Here is a 20,649-nt window from a genome sequence, read left to right as displayed (position 1 = left end):
TGTTCTAGAGAGTGACACCCAAAATACTTCTATAATACAGATGTAAAATGCAAAACACTACGTATTTTAAAACTAGATATTAAGGTGAAAGATGACCAGCTAGCATTGTCATATATTGGACCTTTAACACATTGGATGTGTTGCTCTTACAACATCTTAGCATCAATCAAAAGCCAAACCAGTCCTAGAATCTGAGCCAAAATGAACAGCTCTGCCATGTTTAGAGACTGGGGAAATTTGGTACGTAAGATTGAGAGGAAAAGAGAGGAAAAGTCCTCCAAAAATGGTACATTAAAAGCTTCAGAAGTTACTCTGTGGAAAGCTAAAATCACTGTTGCAGCACCATGCCCTTTCTCATCCTGGATTCTGAGCAAGGATCAGAGCTGCTGATGGCTGTAGTCTTCACTGGCCACAAGAAACCCCCCACCTAAGGTAAACACACAAACAATTTGCCTTTCCCCCGCAAATTCCCTCAGGAAAAGTAATCCCTCCTAGCTGCGCCTCCAGCTCTTCAGCTGGTTTGCTTGTAGGATGGCACAAGAGCTGTGACAACCTGAATTGGCTGTGATTCCTTCTAGTGTTAAGAGGAGGTTCCAAGACACTGCAGTAGACCTTGGTCTTACCCTTTATCTCCCAACGTACAGGGTGAAAGTCTCCTTTCTGAAGGAGACATGAAAACTAAAGCAGTCCTTTTAGCCCAGTGATACTTCTCCCAGCTAGCAGCTCAGTGTGTGAAAATGGACAGTCAGCTGAACATTCCTGCTCCAGAACAATGAATAAAAAAAACTAAGAAGCCCAGGGTATCTCACAAAATGTACCTTTATTTATGCAATGAAAAATAGCCCTGTACTGCCCATCCCCTCCAGCACCAGTTATGTAAGGAAACTCAGCACATAGTTTGAAGCATAGCCCTACCACCTGAAAATATCAGTGAATGGTGGGGAGGCAGAGGATACAGACAATGTTGATACTGAAATATAGTGATAAGGCAACAGATTATCCACACCACCCAAATCCAAGTTTGTTAGTTTCAGTCACCTTCCCTTCTTCCCAAAGACCACATACTTCTCATTTGAAGACTGAAGTAGTCATTTCATACATTGAAAGTGAAGCAATTTTAGAGTAGCTGATTTTTTGACAGAATTAGTATCTGCTGCAGGTAAATTTCAGGTAATTAACTTTCTTCACCATGAGGCTTAGAAGGTGCTTGGTTCTGAAATGCTAGGAGAGTTCATGGCACGGTCATTCATAAGGCTGTTACTGAAACTTGATTCCTTGAGCCAAAGGTAAATTCTTGCTGTAGTTAATTGTACTGGAAGAGAAACAAGTATTTAGAGACCAGACTTTATCACTGAGACAGACTATGCAGTCCACTTGCTAAACACAAAGCTTCTGATTTCTGTCACATGTATACAAAAGACTTCTGTAAGCAGTTTGTCTATTTAAAGTTATGAACTGACTTTACTCTGGTTTTCAATATAGTAACTATGTAGAGGGAAAGACCACATTCCCCATTATCTCTTTCTTGATAGATCAAAGAGAACGTAAAGTATCATTCTCCATTTAATCTCTTAATAGGAGAACGTTCATACAGAAAAAATCAAGGTATAATTTCTCACATTCATAAGCCTTTGCATGGAAACCAAAGTTAGCACAGGTAAAGACTAGGGAGGCCAGCAGAGAGTGGGAATGGCCACCCACTACAGGCTGCCAGAAGATTTATGGATAGATACCAAATACGTAGCTAAATCAGCTGCCAGTGGCAACAGTGGCCCCCTTACTGTGCTTTTCACTTCATGTATTCCCTGTCAAGTTTCAGTAATTTAATTTTTAACCAAGTTTAAAATCAAGCAAGAGGAAAAAAAAAACACAGATTTTTTTATTTTTTCTTTTGAGGAAGTGAGTAAAGAAAGGTCTTTATCTAAGCCCTTCAAATCACCTTCTACTAGGAACACAGATGTAAATTCTTGCATGAAGAAAAGGCAGTTACACTCATACATGGCTATCTCACATTTAGCAAAGATAACCTCCTGTAGATAACCTCCTGTAGTCAAGGATTTATATGTTTTGAACTTTTGCAAGCTTATCCGTAATTTACATTTACTTGGAATTTAAAAAGTCTGTCTTACCAAGTAGACCGTCTCATATAAAGTTTCCATGAATCGCTTCCAGATTCTCTTCCCCCACCAGTGTGCTTTTCACCACCTGTAGTAAAAAGGTTATAATTGAGAACTTGAAATTTTTTTGGAGAATGGGAATCTAGACTAACTCCAGGAGGTGAGACATTTTATAAAAATTAATGGGAAAAACTACTCCTTTGCCTTTGTTCCATACCTGAAATAAATTATCAGAACACCACCACATAAAACTCACGCAGCTAGCTCTCTCCTCATGCTTGATCCAAAAAGTATCTGCCTGGAGTTGAAAGTTTTATCATGCTGGCACCAGAGGACCTTGTTTTAAAGATATTTTAACATGAGACAAGAGTACAAGAATGTGCTGGTTCTTGTACTGTTTAAATGGCAAGGTGAATCTTTCTTCTTCCCTCCCCCCACTTCCTTCACTATATACAAAAAAGAGAAATAAAGGCAAAAATGTATTTAAAGACTTTCTCACAAAGATATTTTATGCTGTAATTTTTATATACACATGCAAACAACAAAAATCATAGAATGGTTTGGGTTGGAAGGTACCTGAAAGATCATCTAGTTCCAAACCCCCTGCCATGGTGAGGGACACCTTCCACTAGATCAGGTTGCTCGAAGGCCCATCCAACCTGGCCTTGAACACTTCCAGGCAGGGGGCATCCACAGCCCCCCTGGGCAACCTGTACCAGTGTCTCGCCACCCACAGTAAAGAATTTCTTCCTTACATCTAATCTAAATCTACCCTCTTTCAGTTTAAAGCCATTACACCCCTTGTCCTATCACTACCCTCCCTGATAAAGAGTCCCTCCCCATCTTTCCTGTACCCCCTTTAAGTACTGGAAGGCCACTGTAAGGTCTCCCTGGAGCCTTCTCTTCTCCAGGTTGAACAACCCCAACTCTCTCAGCCTGTCCTCATAAGGGAGGTGCTTCAGCCCCTGATCATCTTCATGGCCCTCCTCTGGACCCACTCGAGCAGGTCCATGTCCTTCTTACGCTGGGGGCTCAGAGCTGGATGCAGTACTCCAGATGGGGTGTCACAAGAGCGGAGTAGAGGGGGAGAATCACCTCTCTCAACCTGCTGGCCACACTTCTCTTGCTGATGCCCAGGGTACAGTTGGCTTTCTGGGCTGCAAGTGCACATTGCTAGCTCATAGTCATTTTTCCATCCACTAATACCCCCAAGTCCTTCTCTGCAGGACTGTTCTCAATCCACTCATTGCCCAGCCTGTATTTGTGCTTGGGATTGCTCAAGACCGTTTTAATTAAAACCGTTTTAAATAGTTTTCTACTCAGCCACATCTCTAAACACAGTCAGAACATAATTCTGAGTTACGTTCCCTTGATGGGAGGGGGAAAAATGATACATGGAATATTTAAAAACCAAATACAGATATTTTTAAAAGCTGAAATTCAACTACCTCTGGTCAATTTCTGTCTTCTGTTAAAGCAGTATAATTCAAAATTAACTTCACTGATTTCTTCAATTTTGTCATTTAAATGGACTGATTAGAATCTTGAAAAATAACATAAGACCTAAATTATACTAGTTTTACAGTGGTAATGCTTTATTCTCTTCCAGAGTCATTAGAAAAAGAAAGTCTCCCCAGCTTCAAAAAAAATGAAGCCTGAGAAATAATACCAAGTCACTAGACCTGATGCTAGAGGATTTCATCATTTAAAGGATAAAGAAAAAAGCATAAGTAACATACCAAAAGCACCTCCAATCTCAGCCCCACTGGTTGGGATGTTGACATTCACAATGCCACAGTCAGATCCCTTTGGCCTACAAAGATAAGACAGTATTGTTCCTCAGGATCAGGAAGGGTTCCTTCCCGAAAACAAGGCTATAAAATGCTCAACTAGCACTGTGCATAGGTTTACAAAAGACATGAAAGACTGTGATCTTATGCTTCAGGAAGGTAGAAAAATAATTTAAATTATACCCAAGCCAGCGGAAAATCCTTCCCAAATCCTTGGTAAAGATACTGCTGGAAAGACCTTGTTTTACTTCATTATTCCAGGCAAAAACTTCCTCTTCCTCCTAAAAGGAGCATGTGTCAGTGGTTAAACCATGACCATTCAAATCAAAGCAGTTACAAGGAGCACTGTGAGAAAAAACCAACATACCACAGCCATAACACAAATATACTGAATGCCACTTGGCAAACACACGTGCACCAAGTCAGGGATAGGATACCTCTTACCACTGCACAAAATACACAACCTGCTTTTGAGCATGTTGACATGAACAGTAAAATTCTATTCCTGTACAGACTCTCAACTACAGTGCTCTTCACAGAAAATGAATAAATGTAGCTACACAGTGAGGTAAGCTATTACAGTGTATACCCCACAGTGCAGAACAACAGTTACCACTTCATGAAGTGCCAGGACAATTACATGAATGTGACATACATCTGAAATCTCTCTCCTGACTCTTGTTTTAGCATCCATGACACCTGACTAATCCCCCATTGTTATTTTACCTTAAATTTCAGCACATACAGTATAGGGGCAAATGTCTCAGTGTGGACAATCGGTGCATGATGAGGAAGGCCAGTCACAATGGTTGGTTCAACATAGTTTCCAGGACGATTTATAACCTTCAAAACACATAAAAGAAGAAACAACTGAGTAAGTTCAAACCAGATCCTGCTTAGTAGTAGTGTAGGAAGGGAATCCTTCATGGTCTGATTACTATAATTGTGACTAGCACTCAGAAATGGAAGGTCAGATAATCTGAGTAGGTAACTTAAATTTTACTCATTTAAGTATTTAAAATACAGAAGCATAACTTAGTCTACTAAGGAGGTAATCAAATCTCAAAGTCTAGCAGCTGACAAAAAAACACTCCCTTTCTCCTACTTGTAAACTGACTAGTAAGCTGATTAGAACTTTAATGGTATCCACAATAAAGAAGGCGTCAGTGAAAGACAAGAATTCCCAGAACACCAAGTCCATGAGAATTAAACATCGCATATAATCAAGATGTGCAGGTGGATCTCTTGAATCTTCAGTATCTCCTCAAGTTTGATACCATGAATCCAGGACAGAACAGCAATTTTTCTTTGTTACGTGTTTGATATTCAGCATTTACATTGCTGTTTGTATTTTCGTGATCATCTGCAACTAGGGAGTAGTGCAAGGAACAGCCAAAACCTCTTAACCATTTCTTGGAGGAGAAGGTAGCTTCCAAGTAGACCCATCTTTACCCTGAAGACAGGATTGCAATTCAAATATTCTCAGACTGACTAACATAACATCCTGTAATGGCTCACAGGACAAACTGAGGTACAATCTTGGCTTAAGCCACCATGTTATTGAACTTTTTTCCTAGAGAACCAAATGTAGCAGGGAGAATGAAAGTAAGTCACCTTTCCACCGCAGACCACAGAGCCACCCTGTTGTTTTGCTTGTTCTACTGCATCAAGGAACATTTTCACTGCTTCTTTGGTATGAAGAGGCCCATACAGAGTGTCAGCTAAAAACAAAAGATCCAAAGACATACTTTCAGCAAAACTGTCTATGTTTGCAAACATTCTTATGACATTTTAGGAGTAATTATTTAGTTTGTCCAAGATGAGCAGTATTAGCTGGATTCTTCATCTCCCTTTCAGAGTTTCCATTCTAAATGAAACCAGCTAACCCCACTCCCTGGTAAACTGCTTAAATTAGATAGCTTTGATTTATAATCTCTTTGGAATTTAAGCAGAAAGAAACAGACAGAAACTTCTCTCCTAAACCCCTGAATTCGAAATAGATACTTACAATCCCACGGATCACCGATGCGGACCTGGGCATAGGCCTTAGCAAGCTTTGCCACCACCTCATCATGGATGCTTTCATGGAGGAACTAAACAAAACGTGGTAAGAAGGTTGTAAGACAGCTCAGGCTACGTAACTATTCCTGAAGTACTACTGCACTTTGAAGAGGGATGAATGAAGTGTGGAGAGTGTTGCTCATATTCAGCAAATCCCAAAATTAAAAGTGAACACATGAGCAAGGCCTTGAAACAGCACCAACATCATGAAATGAAGATGTAAAATCTTCACCATGAAGATTTAAAAGAAGCAAAGAAACAAAAACCTGTTTTAATTTTACCCCATCTTCAGATCAATGGTATCACTGTATTCTACAAACTCTTCACTTAAGTGTTTTAGGACAAATATTTAAGTAATTTTTATTGCTACAATTTGAGGAATCACTGTCCTTCCTATACACCCAAAGTTAACCCACATCAATTTTGACAAGTATTTACCAAATCAACACAACTCTGAAAAGACTACACAGACACAGGCTGACATAAAACCTTTAAACTTGTTGAAAACGATTGGTTAAAAATTGAAGTAAGCAACACCCCCCGCGCCCTCTTGCTTTGCTGAAATCTAAACGCTGCACCAGAATTTGTAGCAGACACAAGCAAAGAAGCTCTGGCAATGAAAACAGAGATAAATACAGGAAATATGGTTAAGTTTTATCTTCCTGAGTTTTAGCACCGGATACATTTAAAAACACATACAAAGAAATTCTTTAGAGCTAGAATTATAGTGGAATGACAAACCACCATCATTTTCCCATCATACTGATTTTTAACAAAGTAAAAATGTGTTTCAAAGATTATCTCTTGCTCTCCATAATATTAGGAATTATTATACATTTTCTGAGCTACTTTGAATTAAGTTTAAATTCAGAGCTACCCAAACCAGACAATACACATTTACTCACCAGCCTTCTAGCAGTTGTGCACCTCTGACCTGCTGTTCCCACAGCGGCAAATAGAGCAGATGGGATGACTAAATTCAGATCTGCATCTTCAAACACTTAATTATTAAAACATCAGCATTATTGAAGTAAACAGGCAGTTTGCAAGACTTAAGACACTAAACAATATAATAAACTGACAGGTTGGTCAAGAAGCATTAGGAATAGTTGCCCTAGCATAGCACACTAACGTAATCGGAAACACCTCAAAACTCCTATTACTTTTACACCTGGAATTAGACACATGCAATTGGACATAAATGTAGGTCTGAACTACTGAAGACAGCCTCTTGCAATAAAGCTTACAAAGAACTTCAGCTTCATTTTAATTAAAGAAACTACAAGCAATTTCTTGCCATTTCTTCACCTTGTTCTTCTCTCACTGAGAAGTCTACCAGCATGAAGAAACAATGGTAAAGTGTATCCAGATTGCATGCAAAAAAAGTAGCTAAAACACACAGATATACAATAATGTAAAATATAAATGAACTGAACAAATTCATCTGGCTAGAAGACATTGGGATGTTTAAAGCAAAGCTAGCATGTATACGCCTCAAAGGATCCCCAAAATATCACTCAGCTTAACCAGTCCCACGAAATTCTCTTAAGTATCCAAAATTATTATTAAATCTGGGACAAAGTCCAACCAAACAATGTTTATGCCATCATTCAAAGCCAATTCCAGATTTATATAGCTTTCTGCTACATTGCTCAGCTTCACAGTGTTTATGTTATGTTTATCTGGGAACTAGATCATACCCTGAGTTACTTAAACCTGTAAAAATGTGCTAATGAAATAAATACCTGCATGCTTTGCTTTCAAGTATCATAACTTTGCATACATGTACTTATATTCTAAAATGCTAAAATCATGGTATTCACAAGACTGAAACTATCCTAAAATCAATTTAGCATTGTCCACATCCCATTACTGAAGCTTACTGCTTTTCTCATTCCCTTCTTAACTTCAACACTGAATACACGTAAGGGCTTGAACTTTCATTTTTTTATCTTAAAACACTACCCCTCCACAATACTGAAGACAGGAAAACCCAATATTCTACTACATACTTTTTGGGGGGGTGGGGAGGACAGGACAATTTGCTACAAACATTTTTATACTAACTGCCAAATATCATCTATGGGACTAAATTTCTACAGTTTAGCAATATTACCAATACGGTTTAGCAGCATTACCAATAATGGCATTGTTTCCTCCCAGTTCCAGTAGACTTCGACCTAATAAAAACACACAAAACAAGTTACGTCATGCGCACCTCTATTCACTGCACCTCATTCAGTGAGGTTACCTCTAACTAGAGCTAAGTTTCATTAAACATTTTTTCTGGATATACAAAAAGTTTTAGGCATCACAGTCAACTAATCGCTCTAGCCAAAGCAGAAAATTACACTGAATACTACACTTATCACATATTGTGAAGAAAGATACCTGGAGAGCAGTTATGGCAGAAAGAAGCTTAGAAAAAATAGGCAAAAATAGGACTGGAAAGGAAAAGATGAAAACAGAAAAAGTTGCAGCATGAACACTATGATGCAGACAAAGAGGAGGAGGTGCTACAGGGATCAAAACCCACACATAAAAATTAACTAGGCTTATTTATTTCTCTGGCAACTATTTTAGCTCCAGTCTGAGAGAATGAATAATCGCCTACTTCTGGGTGAATGTTTGCACTGTTCTGATTATTATTTTTTTTTACATTCCTATGAACTTGAAATGTATAAAATGAGAAAATCCTGTTCACAAGGTTTTCTGTTTAAAACTATAAAGTTAGAATACAGCAGCTGTACATGGACTCATGCCTGCACACTTTTAAATATTTGCAACAAAAACAGCACCCCAAAAATCATAACTTTTCTCCTGTATCTATAAGGAGTAAAAGGCGAGGAGGCATTTCTCCATGAATGCACTGCCAAAAGACCATAGGCCCTGGCTGTTCATCTAGACAATCTCCATACAACTATATTCATGGACACCCCCCCAAATTAACTGTAGGACCATGGATTTGTGGATGCCCTGGAAAAAATGCTGAGTTGTAACAGAATTAACTGAAAAATGCAGTATCTAGCTCTGAGCAGTTTCAACACCCTATTTCCACCAAGTTGAAAAAAAAAAACCACCAAAAAAACAGGTGACAAGAGGTAAGTGAAACAAGTTGTTATTTTAAAATCCTATGGGGCAACCCTGACTTCCCCAGCCATTGAAAGAAATGGAGGAGACCCCAAACACTCACCAAATCTCTCCTGAACCATAAGCGCTACTTGCTTGCCCACTTTTGTGCTGCCAGTGAAGGACAAGAGGTCCATTCTCTCATCTCTTGCCATTGCTGTCCTGCACAACGGGAGATACACCACCATGTTCAATAGAAGAGCAGTTGGGACAGCTGCTTGCACCTTCCACATAAACCAACTTCAACCAGGGAGATCTTTTAAAGTCAGAGCCACTTCTCTGAAAACATCAGGTAAGTGACTGAGCAGATGGCAGGAAAGCTTCTTAGTCAGAAAAGAGGAACAAGGCTGTTTCCCTCCCACTTTTCAGACCGTAAGAGCATCACCTGTACTAATTTTGAAATTCAATCTGATGTAGTGAGATCAGCTCCAATTGTTATGTTCTCTAAAAAAAAATACACATGCCTGTGACTTTTTTAATGCTTACCATCTGTTTTGTCTTCTCTTGAAACGCTCAAAAGATACATCTGAATATACATTTGTACTGGGAATTTCCACATTGTAAAATCAATCAAAACAATTTGATGGGTACAGCTTCCAAACCCAGGTATGCATTTATGACCAAGTGCAGAGTCCTATGTGAGCATGGAAAATGGGGAAGTATTCTCCTCCATGAGTGGTCCAAAAGGCCAATGGGCTAGAAATGGAAAACTCTTAAGAACACGATGAGTGGAATTTAGTATTAGCTGTATTCCTTCCATGTAAGCATATGCAGAAGTAGAACATATTAGTCATGTCTCATCATTAAATATCTGCTAAGTTATTTTCTAGCAGTTGATCTCACAACAGCAAGTAGGAATACATATTATATTTTCAGCCAGGTCAGAGTTTCAGACCAGTTGATAAAAATGATGGCAACAGGTACATTTACGTACTGCAAACTCCTGGAGATCAGAATAACTTTACAAGAAGTACCTCAAAGTATATTGTTTACCCTCTATACATCTTCACAAAACACAAGAAATGTTACCAACCCAATGTCTGCTCCACCACAAACCAAAGAACAGACAGCTCCAGGCACTCTGTTATCCTCCAGGACTTTGGCAATTATCCTAGAATCAAAGAAGTAAGAATTTCAGAGATTTTTGACAGGTGCATATAATAGGGAATGAACCATTAAAACCATCTGACCATGCACATGAAGAAGCTACAGATTTTTAAAAAGCAGCAGTCTTGCAGTTAATTGACACGTAGTTTGCACAACACAAAACACACTTCTCTCATCAAGGACTTCGATCTTACAATCACAGCTCATACAGAAGACCCTATATGCATTCACACAATTGGCACAAACAAGCATTAGATCAGTGTGTAAAAACCTTGGCCATACAGTCTTTCACCGTTAGAAAGAGACATTTATATAACTTCATGGAGCTACATAAAATGGTCATAAGGAGTTTGGGGCCATTGTTCTCAGAAATTAATATTAAAGCTACAAGACTTACTAATTAGTTATTTTAAAAGGGCCTATTTATATTTAACATTTAAATATAAATGTTATTTGTAACACATAACACACAGGTATTTAAAATGCTAATATAGTAAGTAAAGTAACAATAACCCTAGAGTAAGTATCACTACGATGTTTATTCTTTGGGCTTCTTTTCCTTGTTATCAAGAATGAGTTTTGAACCCTGAAAAGCTAAGGTGTTACTAGGTTTGGATAACGAAGATTGTGTGAAGGTATCTTCAGGATATAGGTCTACACAGCCAGCCAGAAGAATTTGCCAAGAAACTGGGTGCTGGGGTTGGACTGAGACTCCCAAAAAAAGAGATGATTCTGAAACATGAGTGCATGATTGAGGGAAGCTGAATATTGTGAGCAATTCATCTTCTACAAGGAAGCAAACCACACAGCTAGCCCTAATTCAGCAGAAGCGCAGCCCTGTTCCCAGAAAAAACTGTCCAACTGTATAGGCAACATCATATATACACTGTAACTTCTTAGGTAACAAGGAGAAAGCAGTTCTGACCATTGAGCACTACTTCAAACAGAAAATAAGTTGTTTACAAAGCAAAACAGAAAGCAAACAAACCAGAACTCACTTTGTAACAGCAACACTAATGAGGGATGTTGTAGGAGCACCCTTCCTAAAAATAAAAAAAAAAAAAATAAAAAAAAGACATCTTCTTTTCAATTCTTTGAGAATAAGAAATAATTCAAATAGGCACAGGTGCATGTGGAAAACATAGGTTTTCAGGTGCATGTTAAGACAGGAACTCAAGCATTTCTTTCCACAGCTGAACATTCAGAGCTCCTGCTGATATCCACACAAACTAGAGCTATGTCAGACATTAGAAAGAAGCAGGTAGATGAAAGCGAAGCAGGAGGTAGGAGAGGAAGCAAAGCTACTTATTTAGACTTAATTGTAGCTGTACCAATTCTGAAATATTAACTGTTCACTATCACTGCTGCAAGACCTCAAACTGCGTTCTTTATTAACACGCCATCTGGCTAAGTCCTGGACAAGTCTGAATCTCAATACCTCATAAAAGACATTACCACAAAATAAAACAAAGTTCTTTGGCTACAAATGAATCTGAAAATAAATAGAAATTAAGCCTACATGAGATAGAATCAAATAGACAGAGACACCAAACATTTAATAACAGTTTCATGACTGAGATAACAGCTCTCTGATTTTAATATGCCGCTAGCAAATTGGAGTGCTACATCTTACCAGAGGCAAGCATTTCCACAGATCATTGCAATTGCACTGTTCCACCCATAAACCGCTACAGGGAAGTTAAAGGCTGTGATGATTCCTACTAACCCAACGGGATTCCACTGCTCTATAAGGGCATGGCCAGGTCCTGAAAGCAAAGACACAACGTAATGCAATTTGCATGCATTTAATGTTTTTTGAAAAGGAAACCATGTGAGCAAGGGCCCTAGCATTACTTCTCCATCTATCAGATAATTAGCTTGTGGAAAGCTGTATTATATGTACTCTGCAGCTCACTAGAACAAGGTTAGCTAGATTGTGGAAAAACCTAGTAACATGACAACATGAAGTTTTACTATTTTAACTATTCAGTTAACAGAACGGCTAAACAATAACTGATAAAAAGGCTTCTCATATCTAATTACACTGCTGAACTTTTTACATACTTTCCTCTAGCACCTTCATTAACAAAGAAATCAAAGAGAATCTAACGCTTCAAAGAGTGTAGAGAAAAATCTACTGCCTTTCTTGCTACACACCACAGGCTAGATACTTCATTAGCTGGCACTACTGCCTACCAGCACATCTATTCCTAGACAACATGCTGCCTAAATAATTCACAGTACAGAGATTTTGCTGCACTACATCACTACATATCTAAGATACATCTCCTTATCTTCATTTATACAAAAAAACCCAAATAACCAACATACATACACACATACTTACTTTCTGAAGGCAAAATAGGTCCACCAATCATTCTGGACAAACCAACAGCATAGTCACAGACATCAACATACTCCTGCACTTCCCCAACACCCTCGACAAAAATCTTTCCCATTTCCAAAGAGACCTGAAAAAATTAAGAGCAAGACAAAATTATTTTTTTTAAAAATTCTTTTGCATCTCCAATACATTTTGTCTCCCAATAATGTCAGGTATATCTGTACACCAAGTAAGATTCAATACACATTTTTTCATTAGAAAAGATTCACCTCTTCCGAGTTATTTACAGCTTAAAGAAAGAACAGAACAGACAACTAGACAGCAGTCACATTCCCATACAACAGGAGGATATTAGAAGAGGAATTTCATGAACTGAGAAAATGAATAATAATTACTGAAAGGAGTATCCAACAGCAATGAGGTTCACAAATTCAGATCAACGAAACATTGAATTTTCATAAGGATGTTAGCATACATTGTGTACCAGTCATGGAATAAATTGGAAAAGAGGGACTACTCTGCTCCAGCAAAAGAAAATGGTCATTTACATATTTCATAAGCAAACTACTCATTTTACAACATCTCAAAGTGAGTTTGAGAGATTCCATTTTCAGACAGTGCTGAAAATGTCTACACATCTTTAGTATTTTAGTAAACTGGGATGTTTAGGATCAATTTTTTTTTTTTCCTTCAGCTGAAGTCAATCCTAAATTACGTTCTTCTGTTAAAAGCATGTTAGATGTACACAGCAGACATACAGATAATTGATGAGAATAAGCTGGTATTTGAAGATGTTTTCCTCCAAAAGTGAGAAAATTCACTAACTTAAGAATTGAGAAGTCACCATTTACCCCCACTTAATTTTACAGTCATGCTTTGATATCTATAGGCATGATTCTCATGCAGATATCACCTACTGCTTCAGACTAATGATTGTACTTTGAAAAAGCTGTTAAATGAGGAATCGGGTTCAGAGAATTACCACAAGATTTTACTCTCTACGCAAAAGTTAAAATACAGGTAACTAAGTGCATTTCTAGATACTTCTATGATGCCTGTGGTCATCTCAAGACAGAAGGAATAGCCCCTATCTGTGACCAGAAACAGAGGGGCATCAGACATATTTACCAAGAAACACACCAGTGAGTCTGTAAGTGCAGTAGAGATACATCTGGATACTTGACAAAGACTTTGTGAGGTGACGCTGGAAATTTCCAATGGCATTATCAAAACCTGAGTTGCCATACTGTTCCCTTTTACATACCCTAATGCCAGGAAAAGTACTAAAAACTGGGTATCTACTGCACAAATTTTACCCTGAAGTTCACACCCTATTCTGGAAGAGCTGAACAGACATTATCTGTTTGCAAAAGCTAGAAAAATGCTCTGGCAACAAGCAACAAGTTTTGTCCAAGGAACACACAGCAAACTTCTGTCTGTCAACACTCACTAGGGAAGCTGTACCATTTTTGAATACAAAAGTATGTTAGCACTCTGATTTCACCACAGAAACTCTGCTTAGGAGACAATATCAAAGGAAACAGGAGAACAAAGTTTTGTAGGTTAACACTGTGGGCTTGACTACACACAGAGTTATTCACTGACAGATGTTTCTGAATAGCAGCACACATAGGCAAGCCCTGTAAGAGGAAAATGGGAAGTTCCCCACTTTTCTCCCTTTCTTCCCTAGCAACTAGCAAGCATTTTAAAGAAGCAGTCCTTCAACCTTTATGTCCTGCACAGCACTGCAAGAAGATCTCATTAAGACCATCTCACCTTCTGAAGCCTTATACCTCTGCATGTCAGTTCACAAAATCCTGCAGATCACCAGAAAGAGCCCAAGGTTAAAAGCTCTGTATTAGAGGAAGGTCTTTGTCAGGACACTTTTAGTATCAGTCAGTGCCCTATCTGACAGGCAAGTGAGAAAACAGCAGGGCAACCACTGTAACACTCCTGCCGGCCAGAGTACAGGCTCAGAATGAATTAACACTTTCTTTTCCTATTATATATTATCATTTTCAGTGTAGGATGCCAGAATGCAAACTTACCTTTTTCTTTTTTTTTCTATTTTACCTTTTTTTAATTAAAATTTCTTTAGGAAAGCTAATAGGACTAACAGCATTTTAGCAATTATTAAGGTTAGTATTGCAGAGTGGTAAGTTAAAACCAAGAAAACTATTTTGACACACCCCTTCCCCCACGAAGTTAAGCTGCTTCTTAAAACACTTACCAAGCTTCCTAGAACTTTGATTTTTTGTCTCAGGGCATCACCAATCTGTCGCACTATTTCTCCACGCTTAGGTGCAGGGATCTAGTCGAAACAAAAGAAAACAGAAGAATCTACTTGAGATTGAACATCTGTGACTTCTGCTGCATATATATTGCTAGTCTTCTACCCCTGCAGTAAGAAATCACTGATTGCTGAGCTTTTTCCCCTATATTCCCAAGCCATCATTACTCATCCATTTTTATCATGTGCACTGTTTTACAAGAAACTGTTTCCTGCCCCACAGAGACTGGTAACACCTCATTTATGTCTGTTCAAAACTTCAGTTCCACTGAATATTGTCAAAAGCATTCAGATTATTAGTTCTGCTACTTCTGTTCAGCTACAACATCCACAATGCCCCCAAACAATCTGCTGCACCTCAAGAAACAAGCATTTTTTTATAACAGCACACTTACTGGTTTCTGAGCTTTTGAACTATACTTAACATCACATTTTCAAACATTTTTTTTACTGTGACAGTGGCTGTTGACACTTATTTTGTTAGCAGATGCTGAGACACACAGAAGCCTCAATCATGGAAAAATTAAAGCCATATACCAAGTATTAATAATTTTTTTTTAATGTGGTACCAGTATGTTAAGATAAGAATCAATAGCCACGATCAATAATAAACCATATTAGAAACTGCTGACGAACAGTAGTTCTCTGGGCAGTGAGGAGTGAGGAATACATAAACCATGCAAACATATCTCTTTACAGAAAAAAAATCTTTCAGATAACCTCATTACAAACAACAAAATTCACAAACTAGAAACAGCTTTGAGATGAGGCTTTAAAGCATTTGAACTGCTGATTCTTTGTTACCTGTTAGATTTCTTTTAGATTATTTCCAAACACATTATGAGCTGGCATGCCCTCAACCAACATTATATTAATGAATTGTAACAAAAGAACACATACTAACATCCTGAGGAACCCCCTGCACTTATCCTGAACTTTGTTCTCTTCATGCAAGGCAAACTACCTTGCTGGATAAAATACAGAATGCCCAATACCTTACGAAATTCAGGTTTCAGCTTGTATCAAAGAACCAAAGATAAAAACCAAGCCTGGCAGGGCCAGCAAGGGAATGGGTGCTGGCTGGACATAGCTTGTACAGGTACACTGAGAACTACAGCTTGCTAAGGAAAAATATCTTAGCTATTGTCTGACACAGCAAAGTAACACTAAAGTTTTGGAACAACATAGCTGTTTTGTGAAATACCAGGACAGCTGGTGAACAAAAAAAGTACACTCAAAACCAGCAGTCTTCCTCACCCCATGAGAAGATGTTTATTGCCACAAGTTAAGATATCCACACATTCTGCAGAGCTCTCGAAGGAGAAAGCAAACGGTAACAGGAAGTTAAACACACCCACAGGAGTAATTTCCCTGCTACAATGTTTCTGAACTTCAGCAGACCTGTTGGCAATGGCTCTAAGGCACAAACCTGGTTAAATTTGCCAGGCTTTTCAAAACAAACATTTTCCACAAGTCAATGTCCTCATCTTTGTACCTCAATGGTAACTTGCCCAAGCCATCTGAATTTGTTTCTTGAGGTCCTCAATGCAGATTTTTGCTTTAATCCAACATACACAACATGAACATGTTTTTACACCTCCACCTGAGAGGGCAATTTAATGTCCTTTACCCACCAGAGATATGTTATAAAAGAGGTCTCTGTTAACTTACATCAGCCCAGACCTTCCACGCCTCTTTAGCCTTCTTTACTGTTTCTTCATAATCCTCCAAACTAGCCTACATGAAGCAGCATGTCAAAGAAAAAGTTAGCAAAACAAATGCCACAGAAAAGCTTCTGCATCCAACTCAAGACATTTCTTGTGGATAGTACTGCACTACAGAATACTGCTTTCACAGGAAGTTTATATCCTGTCTGGTTCCAATATGGCATGTTGGGTTGCTTGAAATTACCGTCAAGGAAAAGCACATGCGCTGCCTAAACAAAAACAAACAAAAAAAAAAAAACGAGCAGAAATATTCCTTCAGATGACAAAGGATGCTCCATAAAGAATAGCTGTGAGGGAGGCATTCATCATATATTCATGTGCCTTATCTTAGACGCTACTAGTATGAACAATATTAAAAAAGGCTGTGAGGACTGTCCTAGTCCACCAGCCTCACTGGACATTAAGGCCTAATCGAATCCGAATATACAAAAGGAGTAGTTCAGCGCCATGGCACTGTTCTCCCACTAAAAACTCTCACGAATTTACCACGTGAATGCCACGTTGCTCTCCTTCATACCTCCCCCTGGCCATTCAGCTCCACCGAACAGGGAAGGTGAACAGCCTGTTTTTCTTCCCAGAAAAGCCACAGGCTTGTTTTCAGCAGACGGCCAGAGCTGCGACGAGCCCCACCAACTGCCTCTGGATTCAACATCTCCCAGACCCCTGCCGCCACTCACCCCGGCGGGTTCGTGTCCTCCGCGAACCCAGTCGAGGGGAGGCGCAGCAGCTCCCGAACTCAGGCCCAAACACCCCCCAGTCCGGCCGCGGTGGCCGAAGGCTCCTCCCTTCCCAGCAGCCGCTGGGTCCCTGCCCCCGAGCCGCCCTGCCCGGCCGAGGCGCGCTCACCTGCCGGACGCTGGCTATGGGCTCGTTGTTGGCGGGGCAGTACGTCGTCACCACCTAGAGCAGGAGGGGGGTGTGAGCAGAGGGTCGCGCCCGCCCCTTTACCCAACGCAGGGGGCGCAAGGCCCAGGGCCCCGCCGAAGCGCGGCCGCGGCGCGGCACACCGCCTCATCACCCCCCCCCGGCCCGGTTCCTGCGGCCCCGCTCCCAGCCCCAGGCCGCGCCGCCGCCCGCACCTCGCCGCCGCCGCCCCAGCGCCCGTTGTACACGCCGGGGTTCTCCTCCTGCAGGCCCAGCTCCCGCAGCCAGGCGTAGCGCGGCTGGCTGACCAGCAGCGTAGACATGGCGGCTGCCGGGGCCCCAGCCCACAGCGGCGGCAGCGCGGCGGCGGCGCGGCGCAGCCCCAGCATCGCCAGCGGCCGCCCGGGGTGCGGAGGCAGGCGGGGCGAGCGGCGCGCGGCAGTGCCCGCCCCGCGCCCGCCTCCCTGCCGCCGGCGCCGATTGGTGCGGGCGCGGTGACGCCCCACCCCGGGCCCGGCCCGGCCCCGCCACCGCCTGCCAGCAGCCGCCTGCCTGCTCCGCCCCCCCCTGCTCCGCCCCCCCGCCTGCCTCCGGGGTCCCTGCCTGCCTGGCCTCCTGCCTGCACGCTCCTTGCCTGCCTGCCTGCCTGCCTGCCTGCCTGACCGCCCGAGGTGGAGGCAAATAGAGCAGACCCCAGCCCACGCAGAGTCCTTCCCCGCCACCTTCCCCCGTTCCAGGGCCCCCTTACGGACCACCACGCAACGCCAGAGCACGGGGTCAGCAGAGTCCCCCAGTCAGGTATTTCTAATTGCAGGGGAAAGTAAGAGCACACAGGCAACAAAACAGGGAAAAAACTATCCTTATTCAACAAAGGAGTAATAATAATATGTAAGAGTATGCATTGACCTTTTTATTCTGTAATGCCGTGCTTGAATCTCAAAGAAAAGAAGTGGCTTTGGCTTCTAGGACAGCCAGTTATCCACGCTCCAGTGTTAGTGATTTTACAATCTTTTTCTTTCTTTTTTTCCTGTATACATGACTAGCATACTTACCTCACTTGATATGCACTCATCCTGCAAAACTGCGAGTGATTTTTGAACTGTATTTCCCCTTAAGAGGCTTTAGAAATTTAGATGACTTATTGTGATCACAAAATATTGTTTGTTTTCTGGAATGCAGTATGTCTGAATGACCAGACCAATTAGGAATAAACCCTGATACTAAGCTTTAAATACCTTAGCACATATTTAAAGGAGAGGAGAGAAATGCCACTTATCTCAAGAATGCCATAATTTATTTCTCGGTTTCCACAACTACACACTTTTGCTTACTGTGAATTGCATTTACTAAAATAATTTGCTCTTTAAGAAACTGCTGCTCAAGTAATTTTGTCAAATGAAAAGTATCTTTGAATGATGTAGACAGATTAGTATTGTAAAGTAGTCTGGCAAGGTTCAAGAGTTGAATATGCCATTGTCTTCACTGCATGCAGGATCAAATTGTCACTTGCACAAGGAAACTGGGTTTGAATACTGTAAAACTTGTATCAAAAAGGCAGCAATCCATTCACCTTTGAGGGGAATATATAAAGAATCTCGAGCAAAAGCAACCCAAAAGGGAAATTAGTACATCTGAAAAGTAAAACTTTTTTTTAAGCAGGGGGATGAAACCTTACATCTACCTGGAAAACAAACACCATAAAGAAAACAGCAGTACAGGCTTTCTTCCCTTGCTTTGACGCAGTGCTTTTACAACCTTGACCTCAAGAAGCTATCCTACAGATGGCAGATCAGTCCCCGGAGCTGTTTCTTCATCATCCAGCTGTCAGAGCCTACCAAAAACCTGTTGGATAGGTCTCCATTGCACCTGACCTGGAGTGAGCTTGTTTTAATCTAGTGACCCAGATGTGTGAAGCATCCCTTGAACTATTCTGTCTTCTGATGACTGTTACTCGTAGTGCAAACCTTTTTCTCAGAAGGTTAATTTAATATAGAGATCAGATATATAGATGAAGTAGGCTCCAGCTGGCTGCACAGCATGCAGCACCTGGTGAAACTGGAGCTGCAGCAGCTCTACATGTGCCTTGGAGAAGAAGAACCTGTCTAGGGAATACCCCATCCACTTAACTGAGAGGCCTTCGTGGCTGTAACTGTCCTTGCATAGCATTCACTGTCACAATAATACAGCAGGAGAACAGAAGCCCACAGCTTTGTGTTTGAAATCACTCAGATACCCACCAGAGGTCATGACCTCCATTGACCCCAGTGAAACTTTGCAGAGATCTTCCTCGTAAGGTGTGACCTTGACACCTTCCAGAGGGACTGGAGGTATACACTCCAGTGCAAGGACATGGGCTTTCTCTTGGTATTAAATACTAAGGTTGTGAACCCACTGCCTTAAGAGCATCGAGGACCTTAAGGCATCAATGGACCTGACCACCCTTGCATGGGTTCTCCATCCCTCACCCCCACCCTCAAGTGCTGACTGAAACTCAGTCCTGGGCCTTTGTCCCTCCTGCCATGGTTCAGCCACAGCCATGCCTCTGCCTGGACAAGGATGTGATGAGCCAGACCCTGAGCCCGGGGCTTCTGGCCTCTGCCTATCACCATAGGATCTGCTTGTCAGCCGCTGGCTTTGTCCTGACCCTGACCAGCAGACTGGCTTCCTGGCTTCATCTTAGACCTGCCTCATCATCACCATATCGCCTCACAATCTGAGCTGTGACTTTGGTGGGTGAGGACTCTCTCCTGCCTTCCAGCTCCCCGTCCCCCAGACAGCAATGACCCTTGCTGCTTCCTGACTGAGAAGGTACAGCTGGCACAGGCAGCTGGTCTTTGAGAGATGACGTTTACTAATGCATTGCACAATATTGTGCAGACTTTCACCTTTTTAGGCCTTATATATCTATATATGGTCAAAGGGGTGTTTCACAATAACGTAGCTGCAAGATGTCTTCAAGCCATGCATTGGGTTCAGGCAAAAAAGTGGGACTCTCAGAGACGTTTAGGACAGTAGCTGAGGCATAGACAGTGTGGTTTTAATTCCACAGACTTTCTCTGTCACCATAGCCACAACTACATACGGCTATTGGTACAGTAGCTATTGGTCAAGCTGCAAAGAAAATCAAAACCCTGGCAACTGTGCTTGTCTTGGCTCTCTTCACCTTTTTTGCTTCAGAGTGTCCAAGCAGCTGAAATTGTTACTGTCATACGTGGTGCCA

At 41.1% G+C, this 20,649-nt stretch overlaps 1 protein-coding gene across 2 annotated transcripts; it reads right to left on the bottom strand.

Moving 5' to 3' along the window:
- Positions 1-801: 801 nt before the first annotated feature.
- ALDH7A1 (aldehyde dehydrogenase 7 family member A1) lies at positions 802-17,857 on the bottom strand. Of its 2 annotated transcripts, none has more exons than XM_074812019.1 (18): positions 17,645-17,857; positions 17,412-17,465; positions 16,510-16,575; positions 14,779-14,859; positions 12,552-12,675; positions 11,838-11,970; positions 11,203-11,247; positions 10,131-10,208; positions 9,162-9,259; positions 8,107-8,148; positions 6,874-6,968; positions 5,916-6,000; positions 5,522-5,628; positions 4,634-4,750; positions 4,091-4,188; positions 3,857-3,930; positions 2,130-2,205; positions 802-1,312 (listed from the first exon to the last, which is right to left on the bottom strand). In XM_074812019.1, exons 1-18 carry the CDS (start codon positions 17,816-17,818, stop codon positions 1,258-1,260), a joined length of 1,602 nt encoding a protein of 533 aa, XP_074668120.1. In that variant the 5' UTR covers positions 17,819-17,857; the 3' UTR covers positions 802-1,257. The 2 variants fall into 2 exon arrangements, with proteins under 2 accessions (XP_074668120.1, XP_074668121.1); XM_074812020.1 differs by having other exon boundaries at positions 11,931-11,970.
- Positions 17,858-20,649: the final 2,792 nt, after the last annotated feature.

This window comes from Strix aluco, chromosome Z (genome assembly GCF_031877795.1).
Source record: "Strix aluco isolate bStrAlu1 chromosome Z, bStrAlu1.hap1, whole genome shotgun sequence".
NCBI classification, from domain to species: Eukaryota; Metazoa; Chordata; class Aves; order Strigiformes; family Strigidae; genus Strix; species Strix aluco.
Note: the sequence above shows the minus strand (reverse complement) of the source record. Positions and strands in the feature narration are given on the sequence as shown.

Bases quoted from the DNA above. Each gene is read 5' to 3' on its own strand.
- ALDH7A1 (XM_074812019.1), bottom strand. From the start codon at position 17,818: ATGCTGGGGCTGCGCCGCGCCGCCGCCGCGCTGCCGCCGCTGTGGGCT. The intron at 11,248-11,837 runs GTAAGATGTAGC...TTTTATTTTTAG, and splicing joins TGTGGAAATGCTTGCCTCTG to GAAGGGTGCTCCTACAACAT. The intron at 1,313-2,129 runs GTAAGACAGACT...TTTCTCTTCCAG, and splicing joins TATATGAGACGGTCTACTTG to TACAATTAACTACAGCAAGA.